The sequence below is a fragment of the Mytilus galloprovincialis genome, chromosome 8, assembly GCF_965363235.1.
Source record: "Mytilus galloprovincialis chromosome 8, xbMytGall1.hap1.1, whole genome shotgun sequence".
Classification (NCBI taxonomy): domain Eukaryota; kingdom Metazoa; phylum Mollusca; class Bivalvia; order Mytilida; family Mytilidae; genus Mytilus; species Mytilus galloprovincialis.
Window position 1 is genome coordinate 71,169,318 of NC_134845.1, and position 18,234 is coordinate 71,187,551.

General features: G+C 31.5%; 1 protein-coding gene across 1 annotated transcript in view; it reads left to right on the forward strand.

The window, feature by feature from the left end:
* Positions 1-2,483: 2,483 nt before the first annotated feature.
* LOC143042499 (uncharacterized) overlaps positions 2,484-18,234 on the forward strand; it is a 66,881-nt gene continuing 51,130 nt past the window's right edge. The window contains exons 1-5 of the mRNA XM_076214821.1: positions 2,484-2,675; positions 4,829-4,949; positions 9,777-10,394; positions 14,084-14,128; positions 17,752-17,835. Coding sequence (XP_076070936.1) covers positions 2,635-2,675; positions 4,829-4,949; positions 9,777-10,394; positions 14,084-14,128; positions 17,752-17,835 — 909 coding nt within the window. The 5' untranslated portion in view covers positions 2,484-2,634. The remainder of the gene's footprint in view (positions 2,676-4,828; positions 4,950-9,776; positions 10,395-14,083; positions 14,129-17,751; positions 17,836-18,234) is intronic.

Genomic DNA, 18,234 nt, shown 5'->3' on the forward strand with positions numbered 1-18,234 from the left:
TTAAACCATGCCGACTTCCATTGACGATTGCCAAATAAAATGATCACAGATGTAACAAAATGGATCTTAATAATTATTTACAAATTTAATTTATTTTGTAATGTCTGTAATACTAATATCAAACAGAAAACAATAAACTTGCCGCAAACGATAGTATATCGCAAACAAAAGGTGCAAAATTTGTACACCATATCCGGATTTCGACAATGAATGTCACTTCATTGATGTTAGGATTCGAAACGGTATTTGTTAGGCCATATAATTTACCTCAATTTAAGATTGACACTTGAATAGTTTAAGAGTCGAAATATATACCAGTATTCATTTATATTGCCGATTGATTGTTCAAAGACAGTTTCAGTAGCATTGGCTATTTTGTTATCACCAGTTTTTATTAACAGAGGAAATTCCCGAATGTTGTTCGAAAGCCCGGAGAGAACCAACGATCACCAACGCCTGGCAATCGTATAGTCGACTTAAGGTAGATAGGGTGTCTTCCTCCATCTTGGATTTTGAAATACCAGAAAACAAGGTCTATCACTTTAATCAAATGTGCAAATTTTGAGATTAGAAGTTAATTCATGTGTAAGAATTTTTTATTATGATATAGAAAATGCCATGTTTTATTATATTTATGGTTGTATTTTTCAAAAAAACGATTACTTTTGTTTGATTCAATTTTTTCCAACTTTGCCAAATAAGGGGAGACAACTCAAATGCAAGGGCAGGTAATTCAGATAGTGTTACTTTTACAATAGAATGTGTTAGGAATTTACCAATTTTACTATGTAGCAAGAAAACGAGTCCGGTGACCCCATTTTTTCTTTTTCTTATCTGAAAGCATAATATTGGAGCTATCATCTCATATTTTATCTCAAAATTCTATGGTGTAGTTTTCGTTTTATGACGCAAAATTGGGTTTTCCATGCATAATCTATACAGAATCGGACAATTTTGCACAACCTGTAGTGTGAAAATAAGTCCGGTGACCCATTCTTTTTATTAATGTTTTTAAACAAGCAGGATATAAACTACATTTTGGCAAATTATTAAAAAATTCTATGGATTATAATTTAGACACCCCATCTACCTTAAGGGCATACGATACAGTTACAGGGAAGTTAATGACGTTGCTAACGTAAAATGTTATTTTCGCGACGTCAAACTATGACATATCGGGAAAAAATGCATTTTTCGACTGATTTTTATCATTCAAACTGATTTAATTTGAAAACGAGTGCATGGACCCCTATTTTTTAAAACAGCAATTTGTTTCATTTTGCAAGGACAATATGTGACCCAAATTTTATAAAACTGTAAATATTGCAATTTTTTTAATTTTAATAAACATGCAGCAAAAAATGACGTTTTTTCCTCTATTCATGAACATTTGATAAATATAGAGTTATTTCGGAATTAAAAATTGTATAATTTTTAATGATACTTATAAAATACAGAAATTACCGATTATTTAACAAAAAACAATTTGTGTTTATCTTTTAAAGCAAAAAAGTTACGTCGTTCTTTCGAAAAAGAAAATACGGACACAAATATGAATTTTGAGCAAATATACAAAATTTCGACCTCATTTTACTCAAAAAGTAGCACATGAAGGTATATTTTTTATGACATATTTGATTTAATCAGGTAAAAAATAGCCTATATGCAAATTTTCATCAACTTGTAAATACAGGTTCAAAACTGTATCGTATGCCCTTAAGAGTCGAATTCACCTGCCACGTGCGATTTCAAATTTCATATTCCTGATCGACCTATAATTGGTACAGCATTTTCCGAAGAAACAATGCGTTAAACCTATATTTAAAGCTAGCTAAACCATTCACTTGTATTATAGTAGTTTATAGACTATAGTTCCGTTCTATTGACAGAATAAAATAATCCTGCCAACTTGACTGACATAGTTAGGCGTTTTATTATTTATTTATTTTTTTCGATTCCCGAAGTTTATATAAGGAACTACCCCCTCGACTTCTCCGGAGCTCGTAAAGATAAAAGCGCTTTTTTGAAGAAAAAAAAATAAACCTTTAATGCAATTTGCAAAAGTAGGCCTAAATTAAATTTGTTTTCAACCAAAAAAATACAAATGAAAGTCGCGCCACATCAAATAACTCGTCCAAATTTGGTCACATGATGACTGACCTTCACCTCCCTATTTACTCAGAAAACGTCCGATGTTTTTATATAGAATATGTAAACTTTTTACAAATCTTGAGCGATGTCTTTTATTTTCGTTTTATTCTATAAGTATTTGATATAATATCCTTTACAAAAAATCTCCAATTTGTGACAAAAAGTTAATGTTGACAGCGCGTATGAATTTTCAGGTATCTGTAAATAGTCTAAAATGGTGGAAAAAGTGCTGAGACATTAGAAACATGTAACGATAAACCGAAAAAACTGACTTATTTCACGTCATTTTTATAGCCAATGGATATTTATGTTAAACTGGATCTTTTCTCGCTTTGAATTTACTAACTTTTGTTTGAAATATTGTTAAACGCTATATAAACTGTGAAAAAATGTAGACGATGCTTGCAATCTGGGACAGTGTTTCACATTTGTGGAACGATATGTCACAAATGTTCTTATACATATTTCAACATTAATGGACATATGTCACAAAATCTGGGGTTGAAAATGGCAATGAGACCTAGGTATGTAATAAGTTTGAGGTGATAGAAAAAGTTTTAAAAATGTGCATGTGCGAACTTTCTGGTGTTTGTGCAAACTGTTTTTCCCGTCTCAACAAAGATTTGGGATTTTCCATCCGCAAATAAACATATTAGTTTTAAGATATGTAATGTTGGCTATTTACTGAAGCTGGGAATTCTACAAATGTACATACGTGAAATGTCTAAGAATTATAAAGGAAGATGTCTTTGGTAAAATTTGACAGGAATGTAGTTGTACAGTACAATGTATGTCCCCCAACATTGCTCAGTTTGGGATAGTGCCAAAGCTGACTTTCTACTGATGTTCTCAGTCAATTTTCAGCAGTCTATATTCTCATATCAGGACACGACTACAGGACAATCTATAATTGTATTCAGGTTTACAATATTTGGTTGGGAGAACACCAACAATGACCAAATTATATTATTTTTTTAGGATCTTGACAACACAACTGCCTGCTAATGTCTAGTATTTCAAAAGAAAAATTATCTTATAGTACACCAGATGTTCTAGTGTCACAACCTAGTGTTTCAGATTCTCTAATAGCAAGAAGGTCTACAGGCTTGTTGTTTCTAGACTAAGGACGTAAAGAGTCTTTGTATATCTCAATATATGTAGTCCACACAAAGGTTTCGGTTCATCATGTTCATTGAAAACAAGTCCCCTTATGTTGGCACATTTAAGAAACAGTGTGTAAAAGTATTACATGCACTCCTTCATAGACGCAATAAGTCATAGGAATGAGATATAAAAACTGGTCATAGTGATACTAAACACCTACTTTAAAGCTACCCTTGAACCCTTTTATCCATTGTTAAAGGTCATGCATGTGCCTTTTGGTGTTGCATCTTAGCTACTACACTAGTATTAAATAATGGTTGGGTGGTTGGAATCTCGTGATGCATCACATTTATACAACATTCTCATCAAAATAATCAGTCTGTTCTCACTGCAGAAAAAGCACTGACACAATGCATATGTATGTTTTTAGCTAAGAAAAAAGCAATTGATTTGAACACTATTAACACTTGAGACAAGTTCTACCACAAGACCACACCATAACTAAACCATTGATGATACCTTTACAACTGATCAATGCTAGAATTTAAGAAATACTGTATTACTGGTTATACCATCCTTAATTACATATGTTTTCACCCCATCTGTAGTTTTAGCCTTGTCCATATATATGATATGTACTTCCATCTTACATGTACCTCGTGAAATAATTTTCCATTCTCTAACTTTAGTGTGCCTCAACTAAATGTTATGACATTGAAACACAATGCTTTTAACATTACTCAGATCAAATACTAATTTGGGTAGCATCCCTTACAAACATTTGACAAATGTAAATGTAGACCCTTTGTAATGTTATACATGTTACGTATGCAAGTGGGGGCATCATTGTGTCCCATGAAGCCAATCCCCATTGATGTGGTTGGAAAAAACCCTCAAATGCAACCTTTCTCAACATGCTCAAAACAAATTTTCTATGGGTTCAATGTACGCTTTGGCATGTACAGCCTCAAGAATAAATATAACACATTCTAGGCTTCCAATAAGAATATTATGTGCAGCCTGTTTCTGTGTATTTCACTAATAATTATATATATATATATAAACAGTTCAACAATTCAACATAGTTTATCCATGTACATTTGTACTTAACTCATCCAAAACTACATTGTACAGTTTACAAACTCAGTCTTTTTAATAATTTCGAATGTCAAATTACATGCATGACGTTTTTGTGTTTAAATCTTATATATTAAAGAAATATAGTCCTGATAGTGTTCATTATGAACTTTTGGATACTAACCTTCCTATGTTTACATTTGTAGTTTAAACACACATTTTAATGTTTATTTAATATCAAACTTACTGTATGCTTGTACACAAACTTCTGCAAAATCATAAAATCACATATCCATGAAAATACATTTTTTGTACTCAATCCTGTCACACACTCAGTTCATTGTGAAGATGGAATCCATGAAAATTCACTCATCAAATAAATGAATCATCAGTACAACATTGTTTTAACTACATGCAAAACAATTAGTTGTACTAAAACATAGCTTTCACATTATGCAAAATTTGTCTTATAACTGATGTGTTTTAATTTTTACAGCCCAGCAGATCATTTAATGAGACAAAGGGAAAAGGCTCAGCAGGAAAGAGCTAAACTGATAAAAAAGAATCAAGAGAAACAGAATCAGCCAAGAAATGTGGGATTTCCTCAACTTAGAAGAGTAAGTTGGTCATATTTGTATTGCAGAACATCATATTATCCCACCCAAGGAGTCCTTACTCTGATGTTTCAGACTACGCGAATGAATTTTATTTTTACAGGACATTCGGTCTGGTAAGCATCCTAGCTTTACCAGACCGAATGAAATTTTACCAGACCAATTTTTTTTTTACATCTAATTGTATATTATCCGACAAAAAACAACAAACATACCCCTAATGACTTTGTTGTGCCCTACTCCTCCCCAAAATGCACAAATTAAAACAAAATGATGTAACAAGAGGGGATATTGTTATGAAAGTTGTGCACAATTGCTTGAATGCATTTCAGTGAACAGTAATGTCTTATTTTATTGGATTTTGACAATGTTTGTGAACTAAACATAATTTAGAGTTTCTGTATAAAATATTATTTCCTGTTTCTTCTTTCTTTTTCATATATCTTTTGGTTTTCAATTCTTGTGGTTATATTTCATAGCTAAATTTTGTGATCTGCTTGGATTTTTATTCATTTATTGTATTTAAATCGGCAAACCCGGAATTATCCTTATCTGTTCCCAGAATCTGATCCGGTTTTATTTACATTTCCGGTTGTGCCAATGATGGCATCCATTGTTGTTTTTGGCAGTCAGATATGTTTTTACCCGGATTTACACATTACTGGTTGGCGATGTTCGACATAAAGCTAGCGGTTGAACAAAATAAACATCGCTGTGATGAATAATAAAGATGAAAATGAATTTGAGATCGTTTGGCAATTTTGCTAGAATGTTAGAAAAATCCATGAAAAAAAACACCGGACATTCGGACCGGAATTCAACAAAATTTTACCAGACCGATCCATTATTCACCGGATTTGTCCGACGGTCCGACATATTTCGTGTAGTCTGATGTCTAAGAGAGCTGGACTAAGAACTAGATCTGATGACCAGATAGATTAGAATCAGAATTATTTTTTTTCTATGCAAATCACAACATGACGAGTATTTTTGCAGAATATTTTGATATATACCACATGAAGCTTAAGTGTTCCATGTCCATATTATATAGAATGACTGGTACATGTGCCTAGGAATAAACAGTAACTAAAACTTCATAATAAAAAAATTGAATAACAACAGTCTGAATTGGTACAATAACATACACCAACCATTCAAGCTTTGACTACTTTGGAAATGTATCCTGTCCCCTTTATAACTGTTCTGTGCAAATTATACACTGTAAAAAGCTTTGTCCTGCAATTAGGCAAATATTCAGTATTGAACATATATAACATGTACACAAATAAATTTGCTTTAAAGTCAACTGTTACTCACTTCCATTTTGAATATGAATATTTCAGTTTTAGCTTCTCTTCACTGTTTGTGTTTAAACTATGTTGAATATGAAAAATCAGAGACAACTATTGTTTAAACTATGTCATTTATGTTGAATACGAAAAATCAGAGACAACTATTTGTATTTAAACAACTTAACCTTAAAAGTGCTGATGTAAATTTTATTTGTATTCGCTACAAAACAGGTGAAAAGATCTGCTTAGTCTTGCATTTTGTTTTCGTCTTGTTTCTAAACCTTCAACCTAAGCCCTACATAGGGTAAATTTCATATCTTCTCTCAAAACTCTCAGGTCATACCAGAGATGCAAACAGTTTTTTTTTCCTGTCAGACATTGGGGCCTACAGGGTACGAAGTTTTGCCAGACCCATCACATTTCTGCCAGACCTATATTTTCACTCAAAATAATCTATGTAAAAACTTTGTAATATGTCTATAAATAACAATGAAATGTAACTGTTTCCTGTTAAGGGGTTTCCCGAATTTTCCCGCTAAAAAGCACATGGCTTTCAACAATTGTAAACAAAGCATTCAATTTGTGATCATGGATTACAGCTTTAATTAATTGAATTTGGACATAGATATTCAACTTAAGGTACAGTCAGGCAATGTTTTTACTTTTTTCTGGATTAAAACTAATTTGAAAGAAAAGTTTAAAAAATAAAATATATTGTGAATATTCAGTGACCCATAGATTTTTTGAACTCTGCTACGGAGGTTAAAGTTACGTCATTTTTCAAACCAATGGTGTGTATTCTCTGTTACAACTAAATAACTGCGTTTGATATAAATATTTCAATAAATTAACGATGTCAAACATACGATTTCAAAACTGAAATTTATACTGCAAAAGGTTTTATTTTTATTTTTTAAGGAAGGATATTTGGAAGGTGTCAGACTATAATAGTTATCATTAAAACAGTTTGAACTCCCGATTTCTATTACGTAATCGAAGCCTTGAATGTTGTTCTATCTAATCATGCAACATGGTTGTAAATTCACAATTTTATAAACAAAATACTCTGCCAGGACCGACGGGGAATTAAGTTTTAGCTGACCCAAGCAGACTAAAATATTGACGGCCATCAGGTCCTGCACAGCAACAGGTTTTGCCGGACCTGCATAAATTCTGCCCCTTAGGTCTGACAGGTCCGACGATTAGTTGCATCTCTGTCATACAAATAAATTTATATTTTTGGACAATAAACACATATATTGTTTATAAATATAAGAAGCATAAACCCTTGAACAATTGAAAAAAATAGTTTGTGGAAAACAATAGTGATTGCAAATAACAACAATAAAAAATGTAGGTCAGGTGTAAATGCACTGAGCAGTAAGTTCTGCATTTGAATATTTTGTAGCTCTCTAGGTTGTCAAATGGAATTATCATATAGAATAGGAATTTTTGCATATCAGTGCTACAACAGGGTTCTCACTAAGACGAGTCCATGAGTCCTGGACTCTTGAAAATCTGTGGACTCACCATTATTAAAACTGGTGAGTCCAAAGATGCATCAAGATTGAAATATTTAGTATAAGCTGAATACTTATATCATCATTTTATAGCAAAAGTTTACAAGTACTCTGATCTTAATTTCATTTTATTGCTCTATTTTATATTGCAATAAAATATCTTCACACTGTTGTACTCACTATGGCCAAAAATGATGAGTGACAGTTTCTGGACTTTCCTTCAAAAATCCTTTGTGAGAACCCTGTACAATGTTCTTTTAAAAAGAGTTACCAACATTACTTGCCAAAACAGCATTTTGTTAGCAGCCGAGCAGGAGAAAACTGTCAGATCAAATTATCACAATGTTTTCATGTACATTTTTGAACAACAAATTTAATGTTACTGGAAGTTATTTTGAGGTCAGTTTATTAGGGGATATGGACACAAGACAAAACCATTCATACAAACACTATTAAATCAATATACCCCTTTTAGCATCTTTTAATCACGTCCATGAAGACTGATTCCAGTTGTATTTATAGATGATATTTATACTTCTTTTGATTGCTTTAGTAATTGTCTACAACCTTGTGCAAGTGTATAGAAGTGATATAAACCAGTACAAACTGGAATGAATAGTATTTTGCACTAGGTCAAGGACGATAATCTTACTTTCAGTTTGTAACAATATAAACAATGTGAGGGCACCAGCATTCTCAAATGTTTGGTTTGATTCAGGTATTTTCATTGTCAGTCAATGAACATACATGTAGGTTATAAAATATGATAATAGACTGCCAGATTTGGAACATGTTGTTATTAGCACGTAAAAATATCTCCTCATGCCTCTTCTAATTCTCTCCATGTCCTATCAACCTCTTCCTCATTTTATTAAGATAAAAATGAATTCTAAAAAACTAAAATTATGTATTTTTATTCATCTATATATTATAAAATTACTCAGGTAAAATGTACTTATGTTCGATATATAAGTAAATGTACATGTACAACAATATATATACACAGAATCTATAGTAACAGGTTGAAGAAAGCCCCTGGGCAGAGTGAAATGTTCATAAAACTGTAAAGTTTCTGTTATATATGGTTGTAAGCATTGATGGTTTTATTCCTATCTAATAGACTTAACACTAGTAAATCAATAAACGTTATTTATGTAACAGTACTTCACAAAATTGATTGTCGCAGTGTTCAAGAGATTGTTTTTCATCTCTTTCCATGCTTAATATGATCTGGCAAAATCCAGAGGATTCTTGCATCTTATTTTGGATGAGTCATTGGCTCTCTATTTTCATCTTAAAGCTTTTTATCCTAATTGGGATAGTCACACCAGGAGAGACAATATACCAAAGTATACTGATCACTGTACATATAGTCTAGTTGTCAGCTGTCTGGATGCTACTTACAATCCACTGACAGTTCTGTAATGTTTTTACTTTGTACAAGATTAAAAAGACAGTCCCAGCAAGCACAAAAACACATTCACTGTAAAATTCATCCATAAAGATTACTGGCAGTTACTATCTGAATAACATTTAAATTCATTTTTACAAATTTTCACTTCATTATATGTATAAATATTAATGTATACCTTATAGATTTTTCACTAAGCATGAGAATTGTAAGCAAATTGCAGGAAGCCCAGGTTTAGCCTGCAGTCGGATCTTACTTTCGAACCTAATCACTTTAAGAACTCAGTCCTTGCTCGGGATGAAAATTAAGAGGAGGATCATAAATCTAAAATCTATAGTTTCTAAGAAAGAATATTTTCAAGTATTTTTACATCAATTCTTTGTAATACATGTGTAATGTACTATAGTGAAAGTAAAGGTTGTATCAATATGTATAGTCTTGTTAAACTCCAATTTAATTTTAATCAAACATGTATGACATAGATTCTTTATATGGATTTTTTTCACATCTGAGTGATCTGATCACATTTTTATGGACTTATTATATCAACTAGTTATGATTTGAATTATTATTTATGAGTTATGATTTGAATAATTATTTATTTCAGACAACAGAGAAAGATGACAGAATAGAACAGTTGTTAGGGCCTCATTCTGCTATTGTAAATTCACTATCTAGGGATACTGATTTATTAGGAGTAATAAGTCAACCTCAGACTCCTCTTCCCAGTAGGCCATTTGGCGAGGATGACTTTTTTTACAACAAACCTGCAAATGATGGTAGAAATGGTATTCGACCAAATCATCCCATACAAAATTTTAAAAAGAAACTCCCCTCAAAACCCCATGCCCAAGAACCATCAAAGAATAGCCAAAATTTAAAACAACCATTACCTGTCCAAAATGCTGATCACTCAACTTCCAAGTCTTTGTCTCACCAAGAGCCTACCCAAAATCAACAGCCAAAAAGTGAAAATATGCAGATAAAGAAAGAAATACCTGTTCTTCCCAAAACTAAAAAAGTGACAAAATCTAGTCAACCGAAATCTCCTCACAGTTCATCATCTGACCACGAAGCTACATCAAACAAGTCAACGCCAAGTCCCAAACCATCAAATGAAAAGCCCAAACCTCTGGGCAACAGTACAAAACAGTTTACACCACCTAATGGAGTTAACAGACCACCGAGGAAGAATCTGGAGAAACTGACCATTCCTAGTGGACAGGTAAGAGAATTTCATCACTGTATGTAAGATACTTTTAATTCACATATTATTGAAAAAAGTGTTAAAATGGATATACTTTCATTTGCACACTCTTATGATGTTTAAGCTTTTGTTGAGTAGTTACACATCTACATCATGTATATCATGTACAAGAATTACATAAGGAAAATCTGTTGCTAAATTTTTACATTACATAATGTATTTGCATTTTAATTTAAAACAGATTATAATAGAAAATTAAATTGGAACATGCTGTCAGATTATTATGATTAATTGATTCAAATGTTCTGGTATATATTCTCATCAGTGTTGTTTAGACTCAGAGCATCTCATGCAAATGTAGGCTGTTGTCCCTTTTTGAAGGACACATACTTGTTGAACTCTGAAAGTGAATTTTGGTAAACTGTTATTGATATATCATGTATATTGCTATCTCATTGATATTTATCAATTCCTGATATTAAAAAAAAAAATCTACTTGATATGCTCTACTGAATAACATGTACATACTCATGATACTATAGACAGTCAGCCAAAATACTGTACAGTTGTTACTTAGTTTGACTGATCATTCATCAAGTATCAGTACATACATGTACTAGTCAAGTGTATAAACAGTTCTACAGGTACAAGGTAAACAGACATGTTATTTACTGATAAGAGATCCTGGGAATAGTACTATAGTCCTTGATCAATTTCCTGATTGATATGATTAGAAGTAAATTGGTTACACATCTGCAATTGATTAGGCCGAATTATATACTTGTATTTATATATACCAGCATAACTTTTCCTTACTTACATTATATGAAATTCAATGCTTTTATTTTAGTCTCCGTGACTATCCATGCCATATATACAATATAGAGGCATGACACACAGTGACACTTTTGGTGAATTTTTAGTGATAAAAGTTAGAATATGGGATAAAGCTACATGTATATATAAAGGGTAAAACAGTGGTTATTTTGGATAAAGGGGGTAAAAAAAGTGAGATCTGAGATCTGGGGAAATGTTTACCGATGTCACTCTTTCTGACCTCATGTTTATATCTTGGAAGCACCATACAACATAGCCTACAAATGTGCAGATTTCAGTATGCTGTAGTGATCCTGATAATTTTGTAAAAACGCCTCAAGTATTCCAAATTTATGGGACTGTGGGTCACTGGGTGCCTATAGGCTTTTAGCAGGGTTCTTTCATAACCTTATCTTTTGGCTTCATTTGTACAAACAGTGTAAATACATTGATAAATGATGTGTTGTAACTCACACTGAATGTCAGTAAGACAGCAACCCAATTACAAAATATACACAAGTTGTTCATAATATACATCAGCAGATACCTGTCACCAAATGTCATACTATATGATAAGCTCTAATGGCCTCTAAAATATCCATAGAACAGTTGTTTTATGAATTCTTTTTGTAAGCCAGTTGATACAGTATAAATTTCTGAGTAGTTAGTGCTACCTGACTACCAACAGTTGTAACATACTACTATGAATTACTACGTTAAAATATGTTTACATGAACAGAGGCTCACTTTAAACTTATTAAACAGTTTGAAAGTTGTTAGATTTTACCTGTGATTAAAGTCATGTACATGTACCTAATGAGTAGTTCAGAAAAATTACATGTACTAAATTACCGTAATTGTGGTTTCGGCGATATAATTTAATTTATTCAAGTTTTACTGTAGCTATAGACTAGTAAGTGGCAATCATCGTGTAATATGTTTTCCTATTTTGTTGGTACTACTGGTCTTCTCAAATTCTTTATTAACATTTAAAATGAAATTATGTAATAAAAAGATGATGTTGCATTATAGCCATGTTTTTTGCTGATGCAGCATAAAAAAATAATCAATCTATCAATGCTGTGACATGACACAACTATCCATGTTTATTATTATATGGCCTTCAACAGTTTAATGAGCAGCCTGTTATTCAATGTTCAGAAATTGACAATTAATTTAGAAATAAACCTACATAAGATACTTATATAGCCTGAAATAGAGTTCTTAAATAGAATATTGTGTATAGAAATAAATTCGAAATTGTTGTCTGTACATCAAACTCTGATTTATTTATAGCTACTGCTCTGTAAATATATCTTATAGATTGTGACATCTATGATCTCAAAATATTGACATTCCCATCCCAGTTATCAGAGTGGATTAAATTGAATAATCTGATTATAACCTTCACCTGGCCCAGGTAAACACAGGTAAAATGGTCTTTGTGTACTCATGTCACATAGTGGTGAAATCCTGGATTGACAATTATACTACCAAAGTATATTTGAAAATTGAATCATAAATTTTATAAATAACTGTACTACTGTCTTTCATGAAGAAAAACAACATAGATTACTTAATAAATGTCCAAGAATATGTCAGAAAGCTTAATTGTAAATTTAATATAACTACGTATACTGGTAACTTTAATTTACACTATTATAAATTAATAAACAATCCAGTCTTTAGTACTATTAGGTAAATGTTTCAATGGGGACTGTAGAGTTCTCAAAAAATGGTTAGCCTAAGCAGGTTTTGTCACCAAAACTTTCAGAGGACAAATAAAAATTGGTATTTTGGCTACAGAAATAATAGTTGAGACCAGAAGATTTGCTTCAAGGCCAACCAGGGGAAAAAAGACTTCGGGAATTCTCCTAGGGAGAGGGATCATGGGGACATTGAAAAGTTGTATGTCAACTGTTCATGGGATCTCCAAGTAGTGCAGATACATTTGACCCTAATGAAATTATTTCAAAATAATGTTTACTTGTATGTTGTTACCATTAATAATATAATTGATTTATGTGAATAAACAAAATCATAGTGTGAGGTTAAAAGGTCATTTGGTCTGTGATTACATACACATAATCTATATTCCTTATTTCGCAGTGTGATTGTTTTATAGACAATTGCAAGGGGTTAACAAAGTAAACATTAGCCAACTTGACTTGCAAATCCTTAACTTTTAATAACCATTTTCAAATTTTACATAAGCTTCCTTTAAGTTTATATTTTAATGAATTTGTAATTCATTTAATTAGTGGTTCCAAATTCATGTGACTAATTATCAAAGTAGACAATTTAATGCACAGATATAGCAATATTGACATCATGCAAAACTTTTTGCCTTTACTGATGCTTACTATATAGGGTTGTTGTATTTAACTCGTCATACAGCAACTTTTTGCACTAAATTTCATCTGACTAGTACGTATCTATTCTCTGGCCTTGCGGTCATAAAACTTTCAAGCACAATTTTTGTTCTCAGACTCAAGAATCAACCAATCAAATTGCTGGATTTCATGTTTCGAGCATGATTTTTGTGCCCCGAGCACTGAGCAAAGTTTTATGACTTCAACCCCTGGCTTGGTCAATACTAGTATTTACCTATTTTTTTGCCAAAATTGATTTATATGCATTCATCTTATGGTCATAATAGATGGTCCTTTTTATTATTAACTGTAATAGGGGTAATTTTTGAAGTTGTTTGTTTTGACATATATTGATTGATGATTGAACATACCACATGTAGCTTTAGGCTGCCAAATAAAGTTTAAATACAAATCTGTGTATTGAAAACTTACAGATATCAATTTTTGATATTATTATTTGCGTTTTTTTTTTGTGCTGTTTCATTAATTCAATAGCAAATTATTTTTTTTTCTTTTCAGAATGAAGTTCATAAAGAAACACAAAGTGTTGATGATATTTTTAAGGTAAGAGTTGTATCGATATACAAGTATTTACTAGTAGATAACAACACAATTCAGAAATTTTACTTTGAAGTCCTCTAATGCACATTGGTAGCAAGTTACTAGCAACAATTCTAGAAGGTTTTTATCTAGAGTTTTAATGTTGAACATTTCTGTCTATAATCTGTCAGTTTAGTTCAAAGACATATTTATATTTAGACATTTTAAATGCATATTTGATAGGAAATATTTATATTTAGGTACATTACTCACTAATTGATTTCTTTTTATTTAAAAATCTGCAGATAATATTTATTTGAAGTCTTGCATAATAGTAACTTAATTTACAGAATATTTAATTGATCAAAAGAGAAAAAAGAAAGTAATTGAAGCATTCACTGACTATTAATAAATGAAGTTTGCTCTTCTTTCAAATACAATTGATGTAGTCGTTAGTATTTTATTTTTGTACATGTTCTATATTTGAACTTAAGCATGTGTTGTGACATGGAGAAAGAAATATCTATGTATCCTAAATATTTCAAGGCTACATTATAGTGGCTTACAGTACGATTTTAGGTTGAAACGAACGAAATGAAAATTGCCCTGATTGTTGTTCATTATAAAGGAGTAAACAATTGTTCGGCATAAAAAAAGTTGTATCCATTATTACTATTACACAATTTGGTACCCCTTAGAATATATATGTTTGGATGGCAGGCATTTACTGGGAAAAAATAATGCTGAAATCTACCTGTCACTTTGTTGATAAAGTCTTCACACTCAAACACAAGGCCCACCAGCGCACCCTTGTAAAACTTCTGTCAGCCTGTAAAAATCATCTCCACAGGCCAATATTTTTTAACAGAAATTTTATAAAAATTCAGCTTGCAGTCCTAAATTTAAAAGTTGATTGTGAAGACTGTTGGTAGGATATTTCCCTAAGATTTATCATGATTTATTTGAAGAATGCAGAATAGTGAAGAAAATGAAGTTATTTCATTTAGCCTCTAAAAGAAATCAGAATTTATCTTGTCCTAGATATGCATCCCTGAAATATTTGCCACTGGACATTATGTATCAAGCAATCAATGTCAGTCAATTTGACTTTGAAACGTAGAGTCAAGTTTGCTTTATATTTAAGTGGATTGATTGTTCAATACCATTACAAGCAATTTGGTCTGCTTTTGAAAAACATATTATTATAACGCGAGAGCCTATTTATATGTATAGGTGGTCCCAAAATCTGATGGCCTCACAATTTTGGTGTTTTGGTTAAGATTTGACTTAGTACTTTGTTTTATCCTGGTGTAATATAGGAATGTTGAGTGGATTGGACAGGTGGACAGTTGATAAGACAGGAAAAACATTGTACTATCTATCAGTAGTTAAGAAACTTTTAAATCATAAAACCATTGAACTGGTTTACAGTTAACAGAAAAAATATACATCAAAATCTAGTGAAAAATAGTCATTAAAGATTTGAAAAATTTAGGTATGGGAAAAATGTCAACCTACAGCCATCCAACAACCTAGTTGAACTAAGAATAGATATAAAGATATATTACATTATAACTCAAATTATCTCTAATGATGAATAAGCACCCACACCATACATGCCATAAGGCAAGCTCTGATTAAGAGTCTAGAAAAGTCATGAACAAAATAAGCAGAGAATGTACCTGTTCACATGTATACGACCATAATGTATTTTATATTATAATATGAGGCAGGCATTACCTGTAAAATGGGGACGAAGTCTGTATGTTGTTTTTTTTTTAAATCAAACATGTTAAAAACTGAGAGAAACGGAAATACTGTAACGTTTTTGGTTCTGTTGTTAGGGATTTAGTTGTGACGTTATGACGTCATATTCAATGTAAACAAAGAAACGCTGTCATTAGGTAACATCTTTTTTATAACAAACAATTTTTAAAAATGAATTTTTATTGAGTTCCTTTCTTAGACTGATAAATATACATTTTATTCAAAGTCTCATGCAAACAAGACCGCAAATGGAAGTAGATTTCTGTGCAGATCCGGAAATTCACAAACGCGACATTCTGGATCCCACATATTTTTGAACGATTTTGAGTTCATTAGTTCAAAAAAACAATTCGGGAACTGTATAAACATAAGTGTTATCCTAACTTTTCACCTGATGTACATCAGAGGTCTTCTTAAGAAATTGATATGAAACTTAAGAAAAAGAGCACTTTTTTTTAGATAATTGATGAGCATAAATATCTTATATGTCAACTCAATTAATCACTTTAACAACAATACATGTAATAGTATATATATTGTTAGACCTTTTTATTAAATGAACAATAAAATTCATATAAGGGGTAACATGGGATTTCCATAATGATACAAGGGGAATAGGAACCCTGATTTTACTCATTTATGACACATCAACGACTCAAGCTAAAAAAAATTGATTACTTTGGCTTGTCGCCTACTGTCTCGCAAGTGTTAATCCTGTAATCATTTCATTCACGTCTGACGCAGTATTGATCGCTTTAGTAGCTTAATTCTAGAAGCATGCATAGGATTTTGTTTACATCTTTTGTATGCAATATTATTATTATTGACTAAATGAATGATTAATTGTTTATGACTTGACTTTGAGAAAATGTTTTTCATTATAGTAAATAGATCAATCGCAAATATCGTAAACATGCTTAAGGCTTATGTAAACAAGTCAATGAAAAAAGTGGTAAAACTAATAAATTTGTACTTCTATTATGTTTTGAAGCTATTTCCAATGATGTAGCTAAAATGGTCAAAAACAAGAAGTGAACAAGGCTTCATTTACATAAGTCTTGGTCTAAGAAATTTAAGTCATATTAAGGTCCACGTTTTCTTTAAGGTTTTAAACTACCATTTTAACAACTGCACCTGTTTGCATTGAATTGATTCCATTTTGGAAATAAAGAAGAGAATAGTTTTATTGTCTGATGAATTGAGGAAGTAAATTGGTTTTAAAGAAAAATCTGTCTGTTTCTCACATTTCCATATTTTGAACTCAGTGTGTTTGTGTTGTTAATTTTTTAGTTTCATTTCTGTAAGTCCAATAGCTTCTGTATTCAAGTTGATATTAATATATCCTTGGTTTTGAAATATTTGGCTTTGAGCTTTTGTGATGAATGGTAAATCCAGGAAAATAGTTTGGACACACAAAAATTATAAAGTGCTATTTCTGTTATTCAAATGTTGTCTTATATTGGGTAAAACAAAACAAACTGACAGGACAAACTGATCAAGTTAGTCCAGCCAAATACTTTGCTGTATTGAAGATTAAAACATGCAAATGTAATATAAGTGAGCCCCCCCCCCCCCCCCAAAAAAAAATATACCCCAACCAATTTCAGTGTAAATAAGATACTTTTTCAGAAATACATGTAGTGGAGTGATGTGTTGGATGCAAGACTTATTTCAAATTTTGACAACATTATTGATGCATGGGGTTAATTTGATATCAGAGGCATGTAGATTTGTATAGTATATACTCTTTAAGAGAACATACTTTTATTGTGAGATTTTAAAATAAAAAAGTAGATTCTCATGCCATTCGTGTACATGCATAGCCGATGTATTCTTGTAAGAGGTTTTGTTTTTGCATGTTTTACCTGTTTATTTTCCAGGAAATGACACATTTAGAGCTACCATTGACTGCCATATCTACTCCTCAGAAAGATGAACACTTCCCTTTCCCAAATTCTGTTATTGTAAGTTTGTTTATTTTATTAAATTCAAGTAAACTGATGTTTTACTTGATAAAACACCCCTAAAAAAAAATGAAAATATTATCTCATTAAATTTTACTGTCACTCATGATGTTTATCATGTATATATGTTAGCAGATGTGGTTTTGACATGGAATAGTCTAAGTATATAGGAGTAAAGAAGTCACTTTCCAAAATTTCTCTTAATTATTTTAAAGATGTTTATTTTGTAATTCTGTATATTAACCTTTTGTATCAGTGTTGTTCAGATGTTCTCTCACTCTCTTAAATGTATGATAATTGAAGAGACAGATTTAATCTTCTATTCAAGTCTTGTAAATGCCTTCTTTTGACTTTTACCAATATCATGTAACTTTTCGAACCAAAGTCTACTTCATCAAC